Source organism: Eurosta solidaginis, chromosome 3, assembly GCF_040869045.1.
Source record: "Eurosta solidaginis isolate ZX-2024a chromosome 3, ASM4086904v1, whole genome shotgun sequence".
Lineage (NCBI taxonomy): Eukaryota > Metazoa > Arthropoda > Insecta > Diptera > Tephritidae > Eurosta > Eurosta solidaginis.
In genome coordinates, this window is record NC_090321.1 from 131460736 (window position 1) to 131481434 (window position 20699).

At 37.9% G+C, this 20699-nt stretch overlaps 1 protein-coding gene across 13 annotated transcripts in view; it reads right to left on the reverse strand.

Moving 5' to 3' along the window:
- Positions 1–20699, reverse strand: part of shot (dystonin-like protein short stop) — a 1374398-nt gene that overhangs the window by 399062 nt on the left and 954637 nt on the right. For all 13 annotated transcript variants that reach the window (XM_067773043.1, XM_067773042.1, XM_067773040.1 and 10 more), the window contains one exon: positions 8824–8970. In XM_067773043.1, the coding sequence (XP_067629144.1) occupies positions 8824–8970 (147 nt within the window). The remainder of the gene's footprint in view (positions 1–8823; positions 8971–20699) is intronic.

Sequence of the window (20699 nt, forward strand, 5' to 3'; positions counted from 1 at the left end):
GCCAAACTTTGGGTTTTTTGGAGACAAAAAATTTGTTTGAAACATGGTATCACGCAAATATCTTTTTGTTAGGGACATTGAGGGGTAATTTGAACTATAGTGCATCGCCGTTACTCGTCTTACATAATGCATCAAAAAGATATAGTCAAAAGATCGAGCAAAATATATATAAATTGAGATCGCAAAGTTAAATATACATTTATTTCAACACTTCTGTACCGATTATATCGAAATTTTAACAAAATATGGAGATATATTCAGCTGTTAGCTATGTAAAATTTTTTTGATACACGAGACCAGGTTTTGTAGATATCGGTAAAAATATAAAACCGAATAACCGCCAAATATTTTTTACTGCAACGTTTGCAACACATTTATTTTAACACCTTTTTACCGATTCTTTTGAAGCTTTAAAAACATATACATAGATATGTGAACGAAGTATTTTTAGGTAAAAACGTTTTAATACCCGAGATACGGTTTTGGAGATATTGATACAAATATGAACCCGGAAAACCTTAAATTTGTTTACTTATTTAAATACTTCTTAGCCGATTGTGTTGAAATTTTATCAGGATGTACATATCTATGTGGGATATATTTAAGTAAAATTTTGTTGATACCCGAAACCCGGTTTTAGAGATATCGGCAAAAATATGAAACCGGGTATAAATAAATATTTCATACCCGTTTGTTATTTTTTTCTCTACACCACAGTAGTATACCATCAATTGCCTCATCTTGGAATATTCACGCAAGGAAAGTTATTGATGTTTGTACATGGAGCAAATATACGAAATTTTGGTCAAAAATTGGCAATCGCCACAAAGTGTAGACATTTTTTTTTTTCAATTTTTGTACCAAATTTGTGTTTCTTTTCATTTACTTTCAAATAAAACCTGGTTTGAAAAAAATGTCTACACTTTTTGACGATTGCCAATTTTTGGCGAAAATTTCGTATATTTGCCCCATGTACAAACATCAATAACTTTCCTTGCGTGAATATTCCAAGATGAGGCAATTGATGGTATACTACTGTGGTGTAGAGAAAAAAATAACAAACGGGGATGAAGTGCTAAAAGTAAAATTGTAGGTGTGCCCACAAAAAAACATGCTACGGAAAAAAGTTTACGCAACCAAGTGCTTCCACTTTTCTGCCTCTACCTTCAAAACAGAAAGGGGCACATCAAATTTGAAGCCCCAGGTATTTTTAGTCCCTGATACGATATTATGGTGCATAATCCAAATTTCAATACTCAGTTGCCTCAAAAAGCTATAATCAAAAAACTGTCAATATTGAAAATGACAAAAAAAAAAGTATCGCTACTTTGATTGATGATAGTTTTGAGTATTGGAGGGGCACATTAATTTTGCTCATTCTTTTACAAAATTCAGTTTAAATTCCATAGGCTTTCAGCGATGCCACAAAATTTTATCGAAAAAATTCAAAAAAAAAATAATCAAGGGTATCGCTTGAAAAAGTATACAAATCGAAGTTTTTTACGTTTGGAAGTTCTGCAAAAACTTACTATCAACCTTCTTGATTTTTAAAATCATCAGATGGGATAGTCAAAAGGTTAAACGTAATGTCCTTGTACTTGTTTCTGGCCTTAAGTTTTTTGCCCGTGTGTAAAGCCCGAGTATCCAAAAAAGTAAAATTTTTTGGGATTTGCCCATATGAAAATTTTTTTAGTAGGTCATGAAAAAAACCTTAAAAATCAAAGTCGAAAAAGTCAAAAAAATGAAATTTCGCAGGCTCGAAAATAATTTGTTTGGGTATGCGTAGTGGAACTTTTTTCCTGAGCCCAAATCCTATCGAAAAATCGATGGCGCGATATCGGTTAACTTTCGTCCATACAAATCGACCCACCCAACTAATAACAATGCGTAGACATTAGATCTAGAATTGATTTTTATATTAAGGTAAACAGTCGCATAATTAGCGTTTGAATAAAAATTGTATCGATCTGTTTTCATAAAACACATGCCGGCCCAGGATTTCATTGGAGCTATCGGAATACAGCAGTAAACAAGTGGATTTGGTTCTATTTTAAGTATTTTAAGGGAGTATTAGAAGAGTGATTTTAGGCCATCGCTCTTTGAATTCCGTTTTTATTAGAGAACGACTACAGGCTGAAACAAAACGAACAAATGCGAGTGCGAGGAAAGTTGCAGTTTCAACAGTGTTGGACCTGAGAGATAAGGGTGTTAGAGGCATTGGTTCCACATTGCAGTTGAAAAGATGGTTGGTGTCATGTGGGACATTGCATAACACTTTCATTAGCATTAAACTATATTGGAAAAATTTGAGTGCGCATTATTTTTTCCAGCTTAAAAATAGTGCTGCCTCTCTCCACTACGACTAAAAAAAATTTATTTCAGTCATTTTATTTTTTCACTACCACTCGGCTGAGCGAAAAACAAAAAATATTATTAGAAGTTTTTATGCGCCACCCAAATGAGTAAAAAAAAAATTGTATGCATTAAGCTGAAGCTGAAAATAAAGCAGCGTAAGTCAAACTATTTTATGAAAAAAATAAGAATAAAAAAGCAGCCAATTTTTGTTTACTCTTTTTATGTTATGAAGGCTGTACGCGTTTAATGTGTACAAAATAAGACTATTTATTTAGATACAACAAACACACACTCCAATTTTCACAATTTTCACTTTTTACACTTCACTGCCCTTTTTCTATGGACGGCAGTATACTTGAGTGAGGCTGAAATTTTTTACATAAACACTGCACTCAGAGTGCAGCCTGGTGCATTAATGCACTACCCCAAACTCTGAGGACACATTACAAGCGGGACATGCATTGCGATTGTCGGGGTTTACTTTCGATAAGTAATAGTGTTTTCTTTTCTGAAAAAAAAAAACATGCTGTCGAAATATATTTACGACCCTTGCAAGCGACGTGCGTCTGCCTGGCGGGGTTGCTTTCCTCAACAGCGAGTTTAGAGTATTTGTCTTTAATAACGGGGTTCGCCGGGCAAGCTCTGGCATAATGGTCCGACGCCTTTTTATGGCCACCAGCGGGTATGATTATCGTAAGAGGCGACTAAAATACCCAAATAATTCAAGGCATTGTGTAGCGCATCCTTTTCAAAAGGTTCCCAGCGCAATTTATAGCTTCTCTAAACCAATTTTCATCCTCACCTATCCGTGGCGAATCCTGTTTCTTAACAGCAGACACTTTGGCGACCCCAAGTCCCTCATGGAACTTGGGGGTGGGGGTGCTTCCATATGTAAAAGTTAAACAAAAGTGGGATAGGATACTACCCTGAGACACCCCTTTTTTACTTCGTATGGATTTTAATGTTACGTTATTGAACTGCATCGATGCCTGCCAATCACACAGATAATTTGCAGTCCGCCTTTTGATACTTGGAAGACGGGTGGACTATTTAAAGTTTTGAAGTAAAATGATATTGTTGGTTCTATCAAATACTTTTGATAAGTCTAGCGCTACGAGTACTGTTCAATGATGGGGTTCTTGGTACAGTCCATAATTTATCTGTGTGTTGATTACGGTCAGCGCCGTGGTGTTGCTATGTAATTTGCGGAAACTATGCTGATGATTGGCGAGCCGCAGGTTTTCCGTGAAATAAAGAAGCAGGACAGCTTCAGGTGTTGTTGTGTTTGTGTTAACAGTTCTTCGCCCCATTCAATTGGTGCAGCCACTCACAAATTGTCGTCAGTGTCCTCTAATGGAAGATCAAGGGAACTGGCAGTTTCAGCAGGGCCGAACCGGAGAGAGATTGATGATAGAGGCATAGGCTCCACACTACAATTGAAAAGATGGTTGGTGTCATGTGGGGGACACATGGTATGCAGGACATACATTACACGTGCCGGGGTTGATTCTGGACAATTAAGAGTTTAATCTGTTACAGTATCCAGAACGAAGTTGGGCTAGGGAGATTCATATCAGCAATAGTGGGATAATGTATATTGACAACGGGGTTCACCGGGCGCGGCCTAGTAAGGCGTTTAGCGATTCTGTGTCGATTTCGCCTGGGGCCTCCTTATGCTCGTCTGGAGCAAACGGCTCCAGGTGTCTTGGCTACTAGCGATAGGAGATATATTGGGCGTTAAGAGTCGCCTACGTGATTATAAGCTTTTCTTCAAGTTCTGCCGACAAGAGACGGCTCTGGACTTAAGGTACAATTGTGGCCGCATGCTCGCTAAAATCTAGATCCTGGTCGAATGTCACCCAGTTTCTTTTTGGTGTAAGACAGTAGCGGTAGCGTAATGCCATCGACGTGGATATCCACTATGGTCGACCTTTGCGTTGTGTATGTTGTAAATAAGGTAGCCGAGGATTTGGTTGGTGACAATGAGGGATTAGGCGTTGTGCAAAAACTGGAAGAATTTGGGAGATACCCGTTGATTTTATAGCATAGCTAATCAACAGCGTAGGACATAATGGTAACTCCATCTGCTGGGGAAGGGTGCTTCTATATTTAAAAGTTAAACAAATGTGGGGATAGGACTCCACCCTGAGACACCCCTTTTTTACTTCGTGTGGGTTTTAATGTTACGTTCCTGAACAGCATCGATGCCTGCCGACCACACAGATAATTTGCAGTCCACCTTTTGTTACTGGGAAGGCGGGTGGACTCTTCAAAGTTTTGCAGTAACATGATATTGTTGATTCTATCAAATGCTTTTTATAAGTCTAGCACTACGAGTACTGTTCAATGATGGGGTTCTTGGTACAGTCCATAATTTATCTGTGTGTTGATTACGGTCAGTGCGTGGTATTGCTATGTAATTTGCGGAAACCATGCTGATGATTGGCGAGCCGCAGGTTTTCCGTGAAATAAAGAAGCAGGACAGCTTCAGGTGTTGTTGTGTTTGTGTTAACAGTGCTTCGCCCCATTCAATTGGTGCAGCCACTCACAAATTGTCGTCAGTGTCCTCTAATGGAAAATCAAGGGAACTGGCAGTTTCAGCAGGGGCGGACCAAAGAGAGATTGGTGATAGAGGCATAGGCTCCACACTACAATTGAAGAGATGGTGGTGTCATATGGGGACACATCGCATGCAGGACTTACATTACATGTGCCGGGGTGGAATATGGACAATTAAGAGTTTAATCTGTTACAGAATCTTGAACGAAGTGTGGCTAGGGTGACTCACATCAGCAAGAGTAGGATAATGTATATTGACAAAGGGGTTCACTGGGCGCGGCCTGGTTAAGGCGTTTAGCGATTCTGTGTCGATTTTGCCGGGGCCTCCTTATGCTCGTCTGGATCAAACGGCTCCAGGTGTATTGGCTACTAGCGATAGGAGAGATATTGGGTGATAGCTGATTTTCCAGGGTTTAGTAACGGTACCACCCTCGCCATTTTTTATTTTTCAGGGATGGGGAAATTGGACAGAGACAGGTTGAAGACGACTTCTAAATATTATAGTCTTCCATAACCAAGGTTTTGGAGCATTGACATGGCAATCCTGTCTGGGCCTACTGCTTTGGATGGTTTAGGTTATATATGACTTCTGTGACCTCTTTGGCGGAGATAGTTATAGGTGATGGTAATAGGAGAGGTTGCAGCACTTTAGGTGCTCCTCCCATTGCCTCTTTGTCTATAAACTGCCTGATGCGCATCTTTATGTCCCTAAATTGAGCGTCGTCAGGATCTTGCTTACCAGATCACGGTATCTTGCTAAAGTTGCGGCCTCCATTCGAATTCTTTCAGTGGGAATGAAGCGAACCGACGCGGATTCAATGACTTTGCGGAAACCACGTTCCCATTGCCGGATATCAGTCGGGATTGGGAAGGAAGCGAAAAGATTATCTGTATATTTTTTATTATTTTGTCCACTTTCCTTTTTTAAGGTTAATGAAAGTGCGTTCTTCGGATGCTATGAATTCGGCTGATTGTTCAAGCGAGAGAAGTATCGCGAGGTGATCGAATGCCAATGTTACCACGAGCGAGCTATGAAAATCGTCTACCGTTCATGTGGGGGTGTCCTCGTATATTATGAAAAACGCCGTGTCCTCAATTTGATGTGCACCTCTACACTCCGTCCATAGCAAAATAGTAGTAAAATGCAATGCCACTAAATTTCTGCGATTACAATTTACTCATTTACTAAATAACTACTCATTTGAAATTGACAGCGAAAGATAAAACAATGTCTTATGGGCCTATTACGGTACACAACTCAACTTGGTTGGGTTGTAATTAAAACAACTCAACTTTCAGACAACTCAACTCCTGTTTGGTATTACGAATTACAACTTATTGGTTGAATTGGTGCTGCCAAGCTAAGAAAGTGATGATTTGACAGATAAATGAACAGCTGATCAATTTGTGGCAGAAATTTAAGCATTTTCAAATTTGATTTTTTTATTAATGTTATATGAAATCTATTTTATAATGGTGAAAATGTTGGTGATTGACATGTCGCGAATACGGAAAACATTCGTTGATCATTCCAATCCCTTGGAACTACCAAGCACCAAGTAAGAAAATGTTTAAGTGACAAATAATGAGCTTCATATGAAGTTATTTTGCAGATTGGAAAGGAAGCATTTTACTCAGTACTAAACAAAATTAAGGACCATTTCCGCATACGCGTTCGTATTTTAAAATTATGCGCCACACTCCGATTGCTTGCTGACGGCAGCTATCAAATATGCTGCGGAAATGATTTTGGTGTTGGACTGGTTTTAGATATAATTGAGGAGCGTATTTGTGCGAAGTAGATTAAAACCCTAACAGAAAAAACTGTATTTTACTCAAATAGGATTCCCAGGAGTAGTGATTAGTATCAATGAGACTCGCATAATTTCACCTATTTTGGCTGCATCCGGACTGCGACCAGCCTCGTCCAACTATGGAATGTCGCTACATAAAGTCAAAAAGTTATTCAATGTAATTCGTTTAAACGTTGGTTTTTCTAGAAATGTGTACAAAATTGTTGATTATTTTTTGATTAAAAAAGGTTTAACAACCGGCTTTAAATTTTTTTTTTTTTTGGTAACGTTTTATAAGCCCGTGCACCATCTAACTCTTATCAAAGGTGGTATCAAAAGACGCGTTTTCATCTCCGTTTTTAGGATTCGAAAGCGAAAATTTTATTTCTTTCGAAAGATATTTACAAAGACCCACAAAATGGCCCGAGAGGGTCCGAAATATGAGGCCCGGTCCACAGTTTTTTTGCACAGAACATCTTTCTGCGTTGGCGGCCTTTGGCCGCGATTCGTAAAAATAATCCTGGTTGGGTCCAACACCTTTCTGCATTGCTGTGTACAAAAAATCTGGCAAAATACAACAACCACATGAAATTAGATTTTATTAGAATTAATTTTTGTGGTAATTTTTTACGACAGCATGACACTGCTAATACGTGTCCAAAAATATCGAGAGAGGTATTAAACGACGCGTCTTGACATCAGTATTAATAATCCGAAGGCGGAAAATACAAATTTTAACTCGTTCAAAAGATATTAAACACAAACCGAAAAAAGACAACAACATTACAACAACCACATGAAAATCGCCAACTTCAACTGAAAATATCTCCGGACAGAGATAAAATGTTTATTTTCCGCCTTCGGATTATTGTTCTCGAGATTAATACGCGTCTTTTGGCACCTCTCTCGATATTTTTGGACGCGTATTAGCAGTGTCATGCTGTCGTAAAGAATTACAATTTTTGTTTTCGGATTCTTAAATCGGAGGTCGAAACGTGTCTTTTGATACCAACCTTGAAAATTTTTGTTAAAAATTAGGTGGTGAACCGTCTTCTAAAACGTAACATTTTTTCAAAACAACTGCAAAATTGTATGAGACAACTGCTAGTAAGCAGTTGTAAGATTTTGACGTCTTTGACAACTACACCAACACAAGGTTGTAAACGGCAATGCCACAAAAAGTTGTAAGGCTAGACAACTCAACCGAAATTTTTTTTGACAGGTTGAGTTGTAATCTGTAATACCAAATTGCGAAATTTCAACCCAACCAGAGTTGAGTTGTAAACGGTAATAGGGGCATTAAATTTTAAGTCTACTTGAAAAATCTAAAATTTACCAAATAAAAATTCAATTTTCTCCGATTTAGCTTTTCACACTTTACTGCCTTTTTGCTTTGGTACAGTCATATTGTATATCAGAATGCCACAGATCGTGGCGGGCATTAAAATCGCCAAGAATAATACGATTTTAGCCACTGAGAAGGCCACTTATATCAGGGCGATATCCATTGGGGTAGCAGGTGACAGAAGGGATGTAGATGTTGATAATTTCTAAAGTAGCATCCGCGGTTGCATCCGATGTCGGGATTGTATTGCACAGAGTAGTGTGAAGTAAAAGCGAATCCGCCTGTTTCACCCCTTGCTCGATCTTTGCTGTGGAAAAGTGCAGTGAGCATAGTCTCTAGGATTGCAGCTATGCGGATCTTGTGCCATTTCATGAAATCGACTATCTCCGTTATCTTTCCAGTCAAAGCATTACAGTTGACTGCAGTATTCTGAACGGGGGAGACATCGTCGCACTAGGAGTAAATACGGGTGATTCGCCTAAGTTCTAAAAGGCTGGATAACATGGGCAGTTCAGGAGGCGGAGTATCAATTCTAGGGATATGGCATCGTCCAAGCAGGAATTGAGTTGGGACTAAAAGCCTGTTGCCCTGCCCCTGACCAAATGGTATGCTGGTGTCGGTAAGAGGGGTAGAAGACGGGGACAGGTATTGGTGCTTCATTGCTTCTTTCGATTTAATGGGTAATTTAGAATGAGATTAATCAAAACTTTGAGTAATCACTTAATTGCACATATGCACAATGTACATTTTACATACATATATTAAACTTACCTTCAAAATATTTGCTTGATTGCGGATATCATCATTTTTTTCTTTTGGACCTCCAATATTTGAAATTTTGTATTCAATTGTGCTAACCCACTTGAGTAAGTCGCCCACGCATTCCTCATAAATGTTGAATTTTTCAAACACCGCTTGCTATACAAATACAAATAAAAAAATATATAGCTAAATATTAAATAAAATATAGATTTATCAACAACAGATCATACAGTAAGGCGGTTAAGAAAGCATATACTCGTACATACATGTAAACATAAGTGAACCTTAGTGAAGAGTATTCGCTTAAAAGTTTGGACTTAAAAAAAAATACATTTTTTACGAGGTTTCCAAAGATGCGAGGCATTTTCCACCTGCCCTAATGCTTCTATAAAAACTGCCCTTAGATTCTGACTCCTAATGAGAAATCAAAAATTGTACCTTAAAAACAACTTAATTCTACAAATTAAATGAAATCTTAAGAAGAAAGTATACCATAAAATACATTGGCATAACAAAATAATTTCATATAAAAATCATGCAAAACTAATTAAAGCAAGCAAAACCCAAAACCACAGCTATCAAAAATTATGATTATTATTATTTGTTAGATGATTAAAAAACGGTTGCCCATTTTATATTAAAAATCATGTTGAGCATTTATAAACCAGATGAAGCTGGAAAAATAACAAAAGATAGTATAAATCAAAAAAGGAAACTAAATGTATTAAGAGAAAAATAAAACTTACCAAAGCACAATAATTATATTAGCATGCTTTATATCACAGACGTTCGTATATATGTATTAGAGTGATTTAACTCACAGGGTAAAAAAAAATGTCAGAATTGATAACCATTAATTTTGTTAATTATTTATTATCTGAAAAGACTCACAGAATTAGATTATTACCCCACCCCTACTAGAGGTAAAAAAGGAATAATTTTTTTTTTTTTAATTTTGGTGAAGTAGCAAAGCTCAATCATTTTCATATCAGGTTGCTGTGAACTATTTTCAAATTGGGTCAAAAAAAGCAAATTTAGTGAAGTTATATAGCTTTATTTGGTATATCAACACTTCACGGCACATGTTTAATGCGTGTTATCGATTTTGCTATACAAAATTTATGAAATTGTTACGGGCATGTTATAAATTCGTTAACGACGACTCATCGTTTTTTTATAAAGCAGATACGTAAAACTTCAATATAAAACCAGTAAGGAAGGCTAAGTTCGGGTGTAACCGAACATTACATACTCAGTTGAGAGCTGTGGAGACAAAGTAAGGGTAACCCTGGAATGTGTTTGTATGACATGTGTATCAAATGGAAGGTATTAAAGAGTATTTTAAGAGGAAGTGGGCCATAGATCTATAGATGGACGCCATTTAGGGATATCGCCATAAAGGTGGACCAGGCCTGACTCGAGAATTTGTTTGTACGATATGGGTATCAAATAAAAGGTATTAATGAGTATTTTAAAAGAGAGTGGGCCTAAGTTCTATAGATGGACGCCTTTTCGAGATATCGCCATAAAGATGGACCAGGGGTGACTCTAGAATTTGTTTGTACGATATGGGTATCAAATGAAAGGTGGTAATGAGTATTTTAAAAGGGAGTAATCCTTAGTTCTATAGGTGGACGCCTTTTCGAGATATCGCCATAAAGGTGGACCAAGGGTGACTCTAGAATGTTTGTACGATATGGGTATCAAATGAAAGGTGTTAATGAGTATCTTAAAAGGGAGTGGGCCTTAGTTCTATAGGTGGATGCCTTTTCGAGATATCGCCATAAAGGTGGGCCAGGGGTGACTCTAGAACTTTTGTGTACGATATGGGTATCAAATGAAAGGTGTTAATGAGTATTTTAAGAGGGCGTGGGCCTTAGTTCTATATGTGGACGCCTTTTCGAGATATCGCCATAAACGTGGACCAGGGGTGACTCGAGAATTTGTTTGTACTATATGGGTATCACATGAAAGGTGCTAATGAGTATTTTAAAAGGGAGTGGGTCTTATTTCTATAGGTGGACGCCTTTTCGGAATATCGTTATAAAAGTGGACCTGGGTTGACTCTAGAATGCGTTTGTGCAATATGGGTGTCAAACGAAAAGTGTAATAAGTGTTTTAAAAGGGAGTGGGCCTTTGTTCTATGGGTGGACGCCTTTTCGGGATATCGCCATAAACGTGGACCAGTGGTGACTCTAGAATGCGTTTGTACAATATGGGTATCAAATGAAAGGTGCTAATGAGTATTTTAAAAGGGTGTGGGCCTTAGTTCTATAGGTGGACGCCTTTTCGAGATATCGCCATAAAGGTGGACCAGGGGTGACTCTAGAATTTGTTTGTACGATATGGGTATCAAATGAAAGGTGTTAATGAGTATCTTAAAAGGGAGTGGGCCTTAGTTCTATAGGTGGATGCCTTTTCGAGATATCGCCATAAAGGTGGGCCAGGGGTGACTCTAGAACTTTTGTGTACGATATGGGTATCAAATGAAAGGTGTTAATGAGTATTTTAAAAGGGTGTGGGCCTTAGTTCTATAGGCGGACGCCTTTTCGAGATATTGCCATAAAGGTGGACCAGGGGTGACTCTAGAATTTGTTTGTACGATATGGGTATCAAATGAAAGGTGTTAATGAGTATTTTAAAAGGGCGTGGGCCTTAGTTCTATAGGTGGACGCCTTTTCGAGATATCGACATAAAGGTGGACCAGGGGTGACTCTAGAATTTGTTTATACGATATGGGTATCAAATGAAAGGTGTTAATGCGTATTTTAAAAGGGAGTGGGGCTTATTTCTATAGGTGGACGCCTCTTCGGAATATCGTTATAAAAGTGGACCTGGGTTGACTCTAGAATGCGTTTGTGCAATATGGGTGTCAAACGAAAAGTGTAATAAGTGTTTTAAAAGGGAGTGGGCCTTTGTTCTATGGGTGGACGCCTTTTCGGGATATCGCCATAAACGTGGACCAGGGGTGACTCTAGAATGCGTTTGTACAATATGGGTATCAAATGAAAGGTGCTAATGAGTATTTTAAAAGGGTGTGGGCCTTAGTTCTATAGGTGGACGCCTTGAGATATCGCCATAAAGGTGGACCAGGGGTGACTCTAGAATTTGTTTGTACGATATGGGTATCAAATGAAAGGTGTTAATGAGTATCTTAAAAGGGAGTGGGCCTTAGTTCTATAGGTGGATGCCTTTTCGAGATATCGCCATAAAGGTGGGCCAGGGGTGACTCTAGAACTTTTGTGTACGATATGGGTATCAAATGAAAGGTGTTAATGAGTATTTTAAAAGGGTGTGGGCCTTTGTTCTATAGGCGGACGCCTTTTCGAGATATCGCCATAAAGGTGGACCAGGGGTGACTCTAGAATTGGTTGTACGATATGGGTATCAAATGAAAGGTGTTAATGAGTATTTTAAAAGGGTGTGGGCCTTAGTTCTAGAGGTGGATGCCTTTTTGAGATATCGCGATAAAGGTGGGCCAAGGGTGACTCTAGAATTTTTTTGTACGATATGGGTATCAAATGAAAGGTGTTAATGAATATTTTAAAAAGGCGTGGGCCTTAGTTCTATGGGTGGACGCCTTTTCGAGATATCGACATAAAGGTGGACCAGGGGTGACTCTAGAATTTGTTTGTACGATATGGGTATCAAATGAAAGGTGTTAATGAGTATTTTAAAAGGGCGTGGGCCTTAGTTCTATAGGTGGACGCCTTTTTGAGATATCGACATAAAGGTGGACCAGGGGTGACTCTAGAATTTGTTTATACGATATGGGTACCAAATAAAAGGTGTTAATGAGTATTTTAAAAGGGAGTGGGCCTTAGTTCTATATGTGAACGCCTTTTCGAGATATCGCCATAAACGTGGACCAGGGGTGACTCTAGAATGTGTTTGTATGATATGGGTATCAAATTAAAGGTATTAATGAGGGTTTTAAAAGGGAGTGGCCCTTAGTTGTATATGTGAAGGCGTTTTCGAGATATCTACCAAAATGTGGACCAGGGTGATCCAGAACATCATCTGTCGGGTACCGCTAATTTATTTATATATGTAATACCACGTACAGTATTCCTTCCAAGATTCCAAGGGCTTTTGATTTCGCCCTGCAAAACTTTTTCATTTTCTTAATATGGTAGATGTCACACCCATTTTACCAAGTTTTTTCTAAAGTTATATTTTGCGTCAATAGACCAATACAGTTACCATGCTTCATCCATTTTTTCCTATTTGGTACATAATTATGGCATTTTTTTCATTTTACGTAATTTTCGATATCGAAAAAGTGGGCGTGGTCATAGTCGGATTTCGGCCATTTTTTACACCAATACAAAGCGAGTTCAGATAAGTACGTGAACTGAGTTTAGTAAAGATATATCGATTTTTGCTCAAGTTATCGTGTTAACGGCCGAGCGGAAGGACAGACGATCGACTGTGTATAAAAACTTGGCGTGGCTTCAACCGATTTCGCCCTTTTTCACAGAAAACAGTTATCGTCCTAGAAGCTAAGCCTCTACCAAATTTCACAAGGATTGGTTAATTTTTGTTCGACTTATGGCATTGCAATCATCCTAGACAAATTAAATGAAAAATGGCGGAGCCACGCCCATTTTGAAATTTTCTTTTATTTTTGTATTTTGTTGCACCATATCATTACTGGAGTTGAATGTTGGCTTAATTTACTTATATGCTGTAAAGATATTAACTTTTATTTTAAAATTTGAATTTAAAAAAAAATTTTTTTAAAAAGTGGGCGTGGTCGTTCTCCGATTTTGTTTTTTTTGTTTTAGACATAGAGTAATAAGAGTAACGTTCCTGCCAAATTTCATAATGATATCTTCAACGACTGCCAAATTACAGCTTGCAAAACTTCTAAATTACCTTCATTTAAAAGTGGGCGGTGCCACGCCCATTGTCCAAAATTTTACTCGTTTTCTATTCTGCGTCATAAGCTTAACTCATCTACCAAGCTTCATCGCTTAATGCGTATTTGGTAATGAATTATCGCACTTTTTCGATATCGAAAAAGTGGGCGTGGTTATTGTCCGATATCGTTAATTTTAAATAGCGATCTGAGATGAGTGCCCAGGAACCTACATACCAAATTTCATCAAGATACCTCAAAATTTACTCAAGTTATCGTGTTAACGGACAGACGGACGGACGGACGGACATGGCTCAATCGAATTTTTTTTCGATACTGATGATTTTGATATATGGAAGTATATATCTATCTCGATTCCTTTATACCTGTACAACCAACCGTTATGCAATCAAAGTTAATATACTCTGTGAGCTCTGCTCAACTGAGTATAATGAATGACAATCGCTTCGATAACTGGAAATCTAATCACCAAGCCCGCAAGCTGAGCAGAGCTCACAGAGTATATTAATTTTGTTCGCATAACGGTACCCTGTAACGGCATAAACTAATCGAGATAGATATAGACTTCTATATATCAAAATGATCTGGGCGAAAAAAGAAATTCATTTAGCCATGTCCGTCCGTCCGTCCGTAAACACGATAATTTGAGTACATTTTGAGGTATCTTCATGAAATTTGGTATGTACGTTCCTGGGCACTCATCTCAGATTGCTATTTAAAATGAACGAAATCGGACTATAACCACGCCCACTTTTTCGATATCGAAAATTTCGAAAAACCGAAAAACTACGATAATTCATTACCAAGGACGGATAAAGCGATGCAACTTGGTAGGTGAGTTGACCCTATGACGCAGAATATAAAATTAGTAGAATTTTGGATAATGGGCGTGGCACCACCCAATTTTAAAAGAAGGTAATTTAAAAGTTTTGCAACCTGTAATTTGGCAGACGTTGAAGATATCATGATAAAATTTGGCAGGAACGTTACTCCTATTACTATATGTGTGGCAAATAAAAATTAGCAAAATCGGATAAGGAAAAAGCCAACTTTAAAAAAAATGTTTAAAGTCAAATTTTAACAAAAAATTTAATATCTTTACAGTATATAAGTAAATTATGGCAACATTCAACTCCAGTAATGACATGGTGCCACAAAATACAAAAATAAAAGAAAATTTCAAAATGGGCGTGGCTCCGCCCTTTGTCATTTAATTTGTCTAGAATACTTTTAATGCCATAAGTCGAACAAAAATTCTTGTGAAATTTGGTAAAGGCACAGCTTCTATGACGACAACTGTTTTCTGTGAAAATGGGCGAAATCGGTTGAAGCCACGCCCAGTTTTTATACACAGTCGACCGTCTGTCCTTCCGCTCGGCCGTTAACACGATAGCTTGACAAAAAATCGATAAATCTTTACTAAACTTAGTTCACGTACTTATCTGAACTCAATTTATCTTGGTATTAAAAATGGGGTAAATCCGAAAATTTCGAAAAATCAAAAAAAATGCCATAATTCTATACCAAATACGAAAACAGGGATGAAACATGGTGATTGGATTGGTTTTTGTGACGCAAAATATAACTTTAGAAAAAACTTTGTAAAATGGGTGTCACATCTACCATATTAAGTAGAACAAAATGAAAAAGTTCTGCAGGGCGAAATCCAAAGGCCTTGGAATCATGACAGGAATACTGTTCGTGGTATTACATATATAAGTAAATTAGCGGTACCCGACAGATTATGTTCTGGGTCACCCTGGTCCGATATCTCTAAAACGCCTTTACATATACAACCAAGGTTCACTCCCTTGTAAAACTCTCATTAATACCTTTAATTTGATACCCAAATCGCACAAACACATTATAGAGTCACCCCTTGTCCACCTTTATGTCGGTATCTCGAAAATCCGTCCACCTATAGAAAGAACTAAGGCCCGCTTTCTTTTAAAATACTCATTAACACCTTTTATTTGATACCCATATCGTACAAACACATTATAGAGTCACCCCTGGTCCACCGTTACGGCGATATCTCGCAAAGGCGTCTACCTATAGAACTAAGGCCTCCTCCTTTTTAAAATATTCATTAACACCTTTCATTTGATACCCATATCATACAAACAGATTCTAGAGTCACCCCTGCTCCACCTTTATGGCGATATCTCGAAAAGGGGTCCACCTATAGAACTAAGGCCCACTCCCTTTTAAAATACCCATTAACACCTTTCATTTGATACCCATATCGTACAAACACATTATAGAGTAACCCCTGGTCCACCTTTATGGCGATTTCTGGAAGGCGTCCACCTATAGAACTACGGCCCACTCCCTTTTAAACTACTCTTTATTACCTTCCATTTGATACCAATGTCATACAAACACATTCCAGGATTACCCTAGGTTCATTTTCCTACATGGTGATTTTCTCTTATTTTGTCTCCAAAGCTCTCAGCTGAGTATGTAATGTTCGGTTACACCCGAACTTAGCCTTCCTTACCTGTTTATTATTATTAATATTTACCAACTATTATTATTTGTCAGTGAAAAGCCAGCCGCTGTGGAGTGGTGATAGCGTGATACGCCTTTCACACCGAATCTGGGCTAAAGTACCGGCGGAAGCAACATTCAACTTTTTTTATTATTATAATTTAAATTCTTATTATGAAATTAACACTATTTCGGTTTTATATAGTGGAAAACCGCAAAGTGCGGTTTTGAATCCAAACTCGTTTTGTGTATACCTTAGAATCGTAGTTACACGTATACACCGATGGTTCGAAAGCTGTAGAAAGACCAGGGTCTGCGGTATACTGTGCTGATCACGAAATAAATAGATCCAACAAACTGTCAGATCACTGTAGCGTTTTCAGGCTGAAGTAGTAGCCGTAACCAAAGCAGTAGAAACACTGGAAGAAAATAGCTTGAAGTGCAGCCGTGCCAACTTTTATATTGACAGCCGAGCAGCAACTAAGGCACCAATCTCGCATATAAAAATCTATTGGAGTGTAAACAATCCTTGGAAAGAATCGGGATAGGGAGGAGCATACATCTATTTGGGTCCCAGGGCATTGCGGATAGATGGGTATCAAAAATCGGATAAACTAGCTAAAAAGGGGCGCATCCCGCAAAGATTATTCCCTAGATGTCCCAATTAGATTGAGCGAGATTAACTAGCTAAAAAGGGGCGCATCCCGCGAAGATTGTTCCCTAGATGTCCCAATTAGATTGAGCGAGATTAAGAGAAGACGAGAGTTCCACATGATCTACCAAGCGGGAAAGGCGTGGCCCGAAGAGCCGGACTGTAGAATGTCGAAGATAATGTGTTGGACTTACAACTTTAGACTAAAATATTTACTCCTATCATTAAAAAAAGAGGACTGTAGATTCGTCGAAAGTAGTGGACAAGTTCCATAAAGAATGGGATTCACACATATCCTAGTTCTTGATGGTTTACTGATCGGCAGTGCATGAGACAACGGCCAAACCCCCGCCAAGGTAATTTTTGGCAATGACCTTCGACTACAATCTGATTTGAAGTTTGGGATAAATGTCGATGCGGAGAGAAATACCAAGAAATCCACTGGTGTCTTAGAGAAAGAGATGAGGGAAATACACGATCTTGTAAGACAACGAACCAAGATTGTGAGTCACAAGATACAAGGCCTGATACGATAAAGCAATTCGGAATGTTTTCAGGAAGGAGATTTGGTGCTGTTATACAACCCACAACGAAAAAAAGGTTTGTCCCCGAAATTGCAGTGTAATTGGGAAGGCCCATACATTGTTGTAAAACGGTTCAACGATGTAGTGTACCGCATACAAACCATTCGCAAACCACGAAACAAAATGAAAATGGTTCATTTGGAAAGGCCGGCAGCGTTTAGATCAGAAAATTTGTATGATCGGGACGATCCCACTTAGAAGGAGGGTAGTGTGGTGAATTTCAGCATCACTATGTTGTTAGTAAATAAAGGCACAACAACAATAAAGTAAGCTGCGACTCTTGTGCAGATGAACAAACCAATCATCATTTACACATATACATACAAGGCAACGAAGAGATTTCTCACAAACACATGTAATCATCAGCCGAAGTAGTTACTCACACATACACACGCATATAAGAAAAACATAAACCACAAATATGCATGTATATAGATGGTAACCAAGCAGGAGATACAAAAGTTCTAGAAGGTGAAACGTCTAGAACTTAGGAGAAATATGCGAACGAAGCAACGGAGAGTATAAAAGCAGCACAAGCTGAGTAATCAGGAATCAGGCTGTATTTAAACGGAGAGTATAAAATCAGCGGAAGCCGAGTAATCAGGAATCAGTTTTAATTTAAACACGCTATTAGTTGCGAAGGGCAGTATAATTGTGAAATATATTTGTACTACCCCCAAAGTAGTTTAATAAAGACCACTTTGCAATACAGAATATTGGAGTTATTTATTCGACAATCCAGCGATTCGAATGTTAGCAGAAGGTTTGAAATAAGCGGAATTCCCCAAAATTCGTTACAATATGTTATGATTGTAATATACCTAACGTTTTTTTTTTTCTCTACTTTCTATGAATGAGTAATGTTGATGTTTGTATTTAATATGAATAAAGTCTACGAGATCAATGTAAGCCTTGTGAGTCAAATGTAGTTGTTGGTTTATTTTTCGGTTGGGTGCGGGAGAGCATATCTTACTCTCAGTGCAATGGTAGGGAAGGGAAAGAGAGATGACAAGGGTGCGAAACACCACTTTTAGCCACCATTCGACAAAATATTGTTGTTTTTTTTTGTTTGTTTATGCATTTGTTTTTCCCTTTGCATTGAGCTTGCGTCATTAGGGTATTAATGATATTCAACAATATCGTAATTATTATAATTCATTAGGCGGCCCGTTTTTTTTTTTTGGAGTTCTCTGCAACATTAGTCTGTCCGTCCGTAGATATATGAAAAATGTTGAGTGCAACAGTTATTTATTTTGCTTTTTTTTGCTGTAGGTAGGTGCTTGCGTAAGGAGCAAGAATCCCGACAATCCGAGTGAGTAAGCCTGGATAGAGCAAGCATGCACGCCCGCTCCGAGCCCCTCCCGAATCCGTATGCAGGGGTAAAATACAATAAAGTATATAATTTTAACAAGATTGGATTTTAATACCTCTAAAAGTGTCAAGCTGCTAAAGGAACTTCGTATATTTTTAATAGACGTCATTGGTCCAACCATAAAAACGATATTTTTGTGACATCAGAACTTTATTGTATTAAAACCAGAGACATAATAATAAGAGCTAATAATAATAGCTATAGAAATTCATCTATAGAGACACGGAAAGAAATTTGGGCTTAAATTTTGAACCATTCATCAGTTTAAGCAATTTTTTAACTTTTTTGTACTAAAATAGAAATCTCTCAATTCACTACTGTGTTTTCTAAGTTTATTCAGTTTCAATTTAAAACTTAAATGAACAATAAGTAAACATCTAAACATTATTTCAAAACAAAAACAGAAATCTAAAAGACGCTTGTAGTAATTTCAAATTTCAGTTGTGAAAAGTGCTGCAAGTCATAGATTCTTTTTCGAAACATTTTGTTATATATATGAAGTATTATGATATCTTTGGTTATACAGATGTGACAGCTCAGTAGGTAAAGCAAGGTATTATAATCCGTGGTACGTCGATTCGAAACCAGGCACTCATTTTCAGCAAAACCGATAAAATATACATATATTTGAAACCAAATTTGGTTTGGTCATGTACATATGTACGTAGTATAAAAAAGTAGCATATTTAGGCTCAAACTTTTAAGTGTATATGGGTGTTTCCAACGTAACGGACGTTCCATCCCCGTACAATTTTTTAAGTATCCAAACTTTAGAAGGGATTGGATCTGCAAAATGTTCTCTTGTTATAAACACTAGAATTTAGCGAAATGGAAATGTTGTAGGAATGATACGCACAAATAAATTAAGTGCAGTGCTAACACTCTTAGGTGTAACATCAAAATTAATTTTGGCGTTCTTTCAAATTAAGCAAAAAAACAGGGTTATGTGGAAAGGTGTGGTGTAGTTAAGCAGTATTTTTCGGAGTAATACCAAAACTAATTTTGGAGTCAATGCTCTTGCTCGTTGTAGTGCGTATTGACAGATGTCAGCAGCAAGCCGCAGTGGTGTGATGGTAGCGTGATCCGTCTTTCACACTGAACGTCGTGGATTTAAGTCACGGCCGAACCAATGTTTTTTAATAGTATTATTAAGTTTCAAATTATTAGTGTAGCCAGGAACGGCCGAAGTAACATTCAATATTTTTTTTACAATTATTATTTAATGCTGGGTGCGAGTTAGTCTACATTTTAGGTACCTAAACTAATATTCCAATGGAAATTTCCAATACTGCTACAATTTAGGTATAAAGGTGTCAAAACTGTGTGAGTACATTTGGCAATCTAAATTGTTTAAGCTTGGAAAAAATGCAAAAAAATGAACTTTCAAAGTTATATTGCATTTACAATCTGCAGATATGAATGCTTTAAATGGACATGAAGGATTCATGGTAGGAGCTGCCTAGATATCTTCAACTTGTAGGGCATTTTTCGGCGATCGTCGTGGATAACATCTTGAAGAGGTCTGCCAATATCTAAGGAAAAATTATGTGTCTAACATTAAGAATGCCACTACTTAGATATGTTTAGGCAGTTAGTGCCCACTTCTGAAAAATTTGCGCAGACTATGATCCCTATTCCTAGCCATCATCGAATGACGATATGGTTTCACCGCAAAAACTCAACTAATTGGCACCGTATTTACAAATCGATCATCACGCCTACCACTTCACTAGCCATCGCGGCCTTGGCTATATGATAGTTACTATATTTGTATGCAGATGTGCATTTCACATGCATTTAACAGTGATAAGATACCTGCGTTGCAGCTGCCGGTGCTAGCGGGTATGACCCTGGCGCTGAGGGACCCTGCGAAATACCTAGGAGTCATTTTAGAGAGGAAACTAT